This window comes from Vipera berus (genome assembly GCF_964194415.1).
Source record: "Vipera berus genome assembly, chromosome: 2".
Classification (NCBI taxonomy): domain Eukaryota; kingdom Metazoa; phylum Chordata; class Lepidosauria; order Squamata; family Viperidae; genus Vipera; species Vipera berus.
This window is the reverse complement of record NC_138203.1, coordinates 174,585,983-174,593,287: the sequence shown is the minus strand read 5'-3', so window position 1 is coordinate 174,593,287 and position 7,305 is coordinate 174,585,983. Positions and strand designations below refer to the sequence as shown.

The following is a 7,305-nucleotide window of genomic DNA, read 5'->3' as shown; positions in this document are numbered from 1 at the left end:
TTCAGCAAAGATTCCAACCACCCAATTCCATCTCAGACTAATGTAAGAGAAACAATAAAATCTAATACAAAAATATACCTAAGGAAGTAGGTATATAGACAGAAAGGTGGTGTATAAATTAATATATATGAATTAATATATAAAAGATATGTTAATATAATATAGATAGTGCCTTCTTGATATAAATAGTGCCACACAAAAATCACAATACCAGAAATAATAAGTCTTCCTATGTTGATTGGTTGTTTGTTGGGGGCAATTAACCTGACTTTGTAATAATGCTGCTTAGGGTGTGTGTGAAAGCCCTAATAAGCAGGCATATACATAGAATGAAGGCTACTGCTAAGCTTGTAAGCCGCCCTGAGTCTTCGGAGAAGGGCGGGATATAAATGGAATTAAAATAAAATAAATAAAAATAAATTGTGTCATAATAAGAATTCAGTTAGAAACAATATTGCTTGTATTCATTTCACATTCATATCCTATACTCTTTGGAAAGCAATTTAAAATATATGTGTTGTTTGTATGTATGTATATGTGTGTATACATAGTAATAAACAATTTTTGTGTCTTTTAGTGCTCTTCCGACAATGTTATATTGTTTTCAATCATTTTTCCCTGTTAACTACTTTTAGCTTCAATAAATGGTTGCAAAGTTTTTGCACTTGCCCAACTATTTAATAAACAGCGAACCATCCTTGTTTTTATTGTTATGAATCCATGTCTTCTTATTTTTTTTGGTGTTGACATTTTGCTTTTTTTAAACAAAAGTTCTCAGAAAAATTTCAGGCAAAATTTAACAGAGGTTCTTTACAGAGGAAATCTACCTATAGTGAACTGAATACTTACAAACTACCAAGAGACAGACAGGCTGCCTCACATGAGAACAAAGGGAAGTTTGCCCTGTTGCTATGATTACTGTCAAAATAGTTAAATGTTGGAACTATGCGGTGGCTCAGTAGGTTAGGACGCTGAGCTTGTCGATCAGAAGATCGGCAGTTTGGCAGGTCGAATCCCGAGTGCTGCATAACAGAGTAAGCGCCTGTTACTCGTCCCAGCTTCTGCCAACCTAGCAGTTCGAAAGCACGTAAAAAATGCAAGTAGAAAAATAGGGACCACTACGGTGGGAAGGTAACAGCGTTCCGTGCACCTTTGGCGTCTAGTCATGCCAGCCACATGACCACGGAGACGTCCTTGGACAAGCGCTGGCTCTTCGGCTTTGAAACGGAGATGAGCACCGGCCCCTAGAGTTGGAAACGACTAGCACGCATGTGCGGGGGAACTTTTACCTTTATCTTTAACAACCTATACATATCACCAGATATAGGAACTCAGAGCAGGTATACTAATGCTGTACTTTTGGAACATCTCTAACCTTAAGTCAAGCAAACTAAGCTTTTTGTATCTCTTTTAGCTGCAGCCATGAGCAGGGATTCAGAGATGGATGTTTTTGGGGTGGCTGCCCCTTTCCTACGTAAATCTGAAAAGGAGCGAATAGAGGCCCAGAACCAGCCCTTTGATGCCAAAACTTTCTGCTATGTGGCTGAGCCTAAGGAGGAATATGCCAAAGGGAAAATTAAGAGCTCTGAAGGTGGGAAAACTACTGTAGAGACTTCAGATGGCCGGGTGAGCATCTTCCATGATTTGGGTGAGGAGGGGGTGGGAAACTGTTTAATTTTAATTTAAATAACTATTTTAAGAAAATATTTTTTTTCTGGTACAGTGTGAGATTTCTGAAACTAGAATCAATACATAGCTATGTCACATACTGTATATATTGGTGCAAAACACCATCCCATAAATTCCTCCCTCAGTTATTCTAAGGAGAAGTGGGGCAAGATTGTATGTTTTATTGGGATAAGTTATTGTAAGTACTTCTAGCACGAAGGGGCAAAAGCTATAGTTTTTTCCTCTTTAAAATTTCCTTTGGGTCCCAAAGACAAGCAGACTGTGAAGTGTAATTTGCTGGGCCATTCATTCTTTTGACTATTGTCGCATCTGAAGACTAAGTTAAAGTTTTAACCACCTCGAGCTCCAATGCAAGATAACATTCCCTGAAGGCCAGTTTTAAGTGGGAAATGACTGTAATGTTATCAATAGCTTCTCGATAATAACAGAATGATGTGCTTGTTCAAAGTATTTAGTCGGGACTGAGTCTTTATTTCTGCCCTACCCGGAGCTTTTTCTGGAGCCTTTTCCTCTTGTCCTTTCAGACAATAACTGCCAAGACAGAGGATTTGTATGCAATGAACCCACCAAAGTTTGACAAAATTGAAGACATGGCAATGCTGACGCATTTACATGAGCCAGCCGTTCTGTATAACCTCAAAGAGCGCTACAGCTCTTGGATGATCTACGTAGGTTTTATCCTTACCTGTTATCAGCACTGAAGAGTATCAAATGGGGCAGATTTTTAATCACTATTCTTGGTTTCCATGCAGACCTATTCAGGCCTCTTCTGTGTCACGGTTAATCCATACAAATGGTTGCCTGTGTACAATCCAGAGGTGGTATCTGGTTATCGGGGGAAAAAGCGTACTGAGGTTCCTCCCCACATCTTCTCCATCTCTGACAATGCATATCAGTTCATGCTAACTGGTAAGTCTGCTTCAAAACCTGTAAAGGAATAGGGTTGAATAAAGAAGAGTTCTGGGGTGGCAATGGCATAGGTCTTCACCACCTCTCCCAAATATATCTACTTACATGAAATTAAGTAGAGGTGCCACTTAGCATGACTTGGTATCGCTCTCTGCAGTTTGTAAGCATAATTTTTTGCTTCTTTCTTTGGCAGATCGTGAAAACCAGTCTATTTTGATCACGTAAGTAGACATTTCAGATTTGTCCTGCTTCTTGATTACTTTAGTAACATAGTTCTGATACAGATAATCTTTCTTTACCTGATAATTGATTTTTATTTTTATTTTTTGCTAGCGGAGAATCTGGTGCTGGAAAGACTGTCAACACCAAGCGGGTCATTCAGTATTTTGCAACAATTGCAGCTGGAGAAGGCTCCAAGAAGAAAGAAGAGCCAAAATCAAGCATGAAGGTATGAAAAATACATCTCATTCTAGATGTGCAAATGATGGTTGGCTGATGCCTGAAAATGAAACCCCCCCAAACTTTAAGCAAAGGGAGTCTGACTATTTATATTCTTTCTGTCTGAAATTCCACAGAGGTTGCTTAGGTGGAATTCTTTTCATCAATAACAGTTAAAACCAAAATAACACTGTAACAAAGTGACTACGTATTAAGATTTCTTCAGAAAGGTCTATACTGCCTGGCTCTGTAAACAGTTTTAATCTATTTTATTTTAAATGAAAGAAAATTGAATTGTAACAAATAATCATTATACTTAACAGTCCTGAATGATTTTTTCATACCTTCATAATACTTACTTTCAAAAGCAAAAACCTTTGACCTAGGTTCTAGGACATAAACTACAATGATTTGGAGTTATGATTTCAGTTATTTCATCCCAAATGCTGACAGTGTAGAAATGGTTGAAGGGTAGATTATATTAAACCTTAAAAAAAATAGGTGACTGAATCATGGGTGACTTCAACCTGCCATCACTGGGGGGGTCGTCGGAGTTAGCTCGGGAGTTCATGGCTTCCATGACAGCCATGGGCCTGACCCAGGTTATTGAGGGCCCTACTCACGAGGGGGATCATACTCTCGACCTGGTGTTCCTGTCTGGACAGTGGTTGGATGATCTGGGAGGGGGTTCTCCGTCCATTACCCCTCTGTCATGGTCAGATCATCATCTCCTGAGGCTGGTTTTCCGTCATGCCATCCCCCGCCGCTGGGCGGCAGAACCGACCAGGTGGTTCCGCCCCAGGCGCCTAATGGACCCGGACCGGTTCCAGAGGGCGCTTGGGCCGATACCTATCACCCTTACCCACAGCCCAGTCGATGCTCTGGTGGAGGCCTGGGAAACGGCTGCCACCAGGGCACTCGACTGCGTTGTACCCATGCGACCTCTGACTCGGCGCAGATCCCGCTGGGCCCCATGGTTCTCTGTGGAGCTCCGGGAGATGAAGCGTCGGAGACGAGGTCTAGAGAGCGGTTGGAGGTCCAGCCGATCCGAATCCGACCGATTGCAGTTAAGAACCTTTATAAGGTCTTATCTTGCGGCGATAAGGACGGCGAAGTCTAACTACTTTGCCGCCCTTATCGCGTCCGCAGATAATCGCCCGGCCGCCCTGTTTAGGGTGACTCGCTCCCTCCTTAACCAGGAGGTGAGAGAGGATCCCTTGCAGGGACGAGCTGAGGAGTTTAGTCATCATCTGGCGGACAAAATCGCTCGGATCCGGACCGGCCTGGACTCTGACTGGGCAGAGTCTGATGTGGAGGAATCAGGCGGTCTTGAGCATGTTATCTGGACTGAGTTCGACCCTGTTTCCCCTGATGATGTGGACAGGATCATGGGGAGACTGAGCTCCACCACCTGTTTGTTGGATCCGTGCCACTCCTGGCTAGCTTATGCGGCTCGGGAGGGAACACGAGGCTGGTTCCATACAGTAATAACTGCTTCTTTGAAGGAGGGTGTCTTCCCTGCCGCCTTGAAGGAGGCGGTGGTGAGACCCCTCCTCAAGAAGCCTGCTTTGGACCCGGCTGTTTTAAACAACTATCGTCCAGTCTCCAACCTTCGCTTTCTGGCGAAGGTTGTTGAGAGTGTGGTGGCGCATCAGCTCCCTCTGTTCCTGGAGGAAACTGATTATCTGGACCCGTACCAATCGGGCTTCAGGCCCGGACACAGCACGGAGACGGCATTGGTCGCGCTGGTGAATGATCTCTGGAGGGCTAGGGACAGGGGTTGCTCCTCTGTCCTGGTCCTATTAGATCTCTCAGCGGCTTTCGATACCATCGACCATGGTATCCTGCTGCGGCGTCTCAGGGGGTTGGGAGTGGGAGGCACCGTTCTACGGTGGTTCTCCTCCTACCTCCAGGGCCGCTCGCAGTCGGTGTTGACAGGAGGGCAGAGATCCGCCCCGAGGTCTCTCATTTGTGGAGTTCCTCAGGGGTCAGTTCTCTCGCCTCTCCTGTTCAACATCTACATGAAGCCGCTGGGCGAGATCATTCGTGGTTTTGGGGTGGGGTATCACCAGTACGCTGATGATACCCAACTTTTTCTTTCCACCCCGAACCAACCCAGTGATGCCCTCTCCGTGATGTCCCGGTGCCTGGAGGCGGTTCAGGTCTGGATGGGGAGAAACAGGCTTCGTCTCAATCCCGCCAAGACTGAGTGGCTGTGCATATCGGCGTCTCGGGTTAACCAAGTTATTCCACCTCTAACGATGGGGGGTGAGGTGTTACCCCCCGTTGATAGGGCTCGCAACTTGGGCGTCCTCCTGGATTCACGGCTCAATTTTGAAGATCACATAGGAGCCGTGACCAGGGGGGCTTTTGCACAGGTTCGCCTGGTGCGCCAGTTGCGTCCCTATCTGGACCGAGACGCCCTACGCACAGTCACTCATGCGCTTGTGACCTCCCGTTTGGACTACTGTAACGCTCTCTACATGGGGCTGCCCTTGAAGACCACTCGGAGGCTTCAACTGGTGCAGAATGCGGCCGCGCGAGTTGTAATGGGGGTTTCCCGATACTCCCATGTAACACCTCTACTCCGCGAGCTGCATTGGCTTCCGGTTGCCCTCCGGGTGAAATTCAAGGTGCTGGTTATTACCTATAAAGCCCTACATGGCCTGGGTCCGGGTTATTTGAGGGAACACCTGCTGCCGGCATCAAACGCCCTTCGCCCAGTGCGCTCCCACAGGGAGGGTCTGCTCAGGGTTCCACCGGTGAGAGATTGCCGGCGGGTGACACCCAGGGATAGGGCCTTCTCAGTGGGAGCGCCTGCCCTCTGGAACCAGCTGCCGGTGGAGCTGAGGACTGCCCCCGACCTCCGGTCATTCCGCCGGGGCCTGAAGACCTGGCTCTTTGAGCTCCCGGGCCCAGGCTGAGGAGAAAATTTTAACTGGGGTTTTTAAGTGTACAGGGTGAATTTAATATTTTTAACTGGTTTTTAACTTTTGTATGTTTTGATTTTTAATTCCCTGTAAACCGCCCTGAGTCCTCAGGGAAAGGGCGGTATACAAATGTGATAAAATAAAATAAAAATAAATGAAATCTATATACGAAAGAAAGTGCTTTATAAGTTCTCCAGGAAATGAAGCTTTCTTTCCATTGCCAGTAGCAATTCTAGTTTGCAGAAGCAGATTTTATCATAACATTCTAGGTAAGACTTGTGGAAAATGTATTGTCTTCTCCCCGCCCCCGCCCCCGCCCCCACACCCTTTATCCTTTTAATTCACTTCTTCTAGTCTTTCCCTCCATTCTAACAGGTCCTTTTAGGAACCATTTCTGGGGGGGGAGTGTGAAAGGAGCAAAATGCATTTCCTGCTTTTAGAATCAGTTTCTGATTTTTTTCTTGAGGAAAATAACTAATTTCTAGTAATGGAGTGCAAAATGTCTTGAATTCTAAGCATTTCAAGTCTGAAAGAACCATTTTGATTTGGGTGAAAATGTTCTGAGCTTTCTGTGCTATTGGTAAAGTTAAAACTGAAAACATTTTGCATATTTCTGAATCTGAGTACGAATAAAAAATGACTTAGATCTTAAGAGGAAAGATTGATGTGTGTTTGGTGCAAAAAAAAACCAACAACCCAAAACCCTAGTGTATGGAAAGCAAGGACCTGTCAGAACTAATTGAAATTCAGTGAAAGTACTCTGGTAATTTAATTCCACGTTTTTCATTCCTTAGGCCTTTGGAAAAAACATTTAAATCCATTCTAAATCCATTCATTGGAAAATCAGTCACATTTACTTTAATTAAGCTCACTTCTGTTCAAGATTCTGCAGTGCTTTTTTTCCCTTGCTTGCTTTTCATCATATATATTCCAATACTTCTGCAGGGGACACTTGAAGATCAAATCATCAGTGCCAACCCTTTATTGGAGGCCTTTGGGAATGCCAAGACTGTGAGGAATGACAACTCCTCCCGTTTTGTAAGTGATGAATCCTTGGCAGGAGATACATTTACTTGCAGCCTCTCCAGACAACCTGTCCTGCTTCTTCTCTTATTCCCCATAGAGCAATTCAAGCTGGCATAAAAAAGTTCCATCTTCAATGGAAGGCTTTTTAAAAACATAATTCAAAACCTAATACAAAGAGGTAATTGGTATGTCGGTATTTCAGCTTGGGTATAAATGTATAACTTCCCTCCCTGCCCAAAATGATTATCTCCAACTGGGCTAGTAGGTTTATTTGGCTCAAACTTCATGCTGTGATATTTTCACAGGTACTGCC

General features: G+C 44.6%; 1 protein-coding gene across 1 annotated transcript in view; it reads left to right on the top strand.

Annotated features, from left to right (window-relative positions):
* Positions 1-1,422: 1,422 nt before the first annotated feature.
* LOC308663893 (myosin-3-like) overlaps positions 1,423-7,305 on the top strand; it is a gene marked incomplete at its 5' end in the record, with an annotated part of 30,693 nt that continues 24,810 nt past the window's right edge. Inside the window, 6 exons of the mRNA XM_081320688.1 lie at positions 1,423-1,626; positions 2,214-2,357; positions 2,442-2,598; positions 2,792-2,819; positions 2,932-3,046; positions 6,912-7,004. Coding sequence (XP_081176814.1) covers positions 1,423-1,626; positions 2,214-2,357; positions 2,442-2,598; positions 2,792-2,819; positions 2,932-3,046; positions 6,912-7,004 — 741 coding nt within the window. The remainder of the gene's footprint in view (positions 1,627-2,213; positions 2,358-2,441; positions 2,599-2,791; positions 2,820-2,931; positions 3,047-6,911; positions 7,005-7,305) is intronic.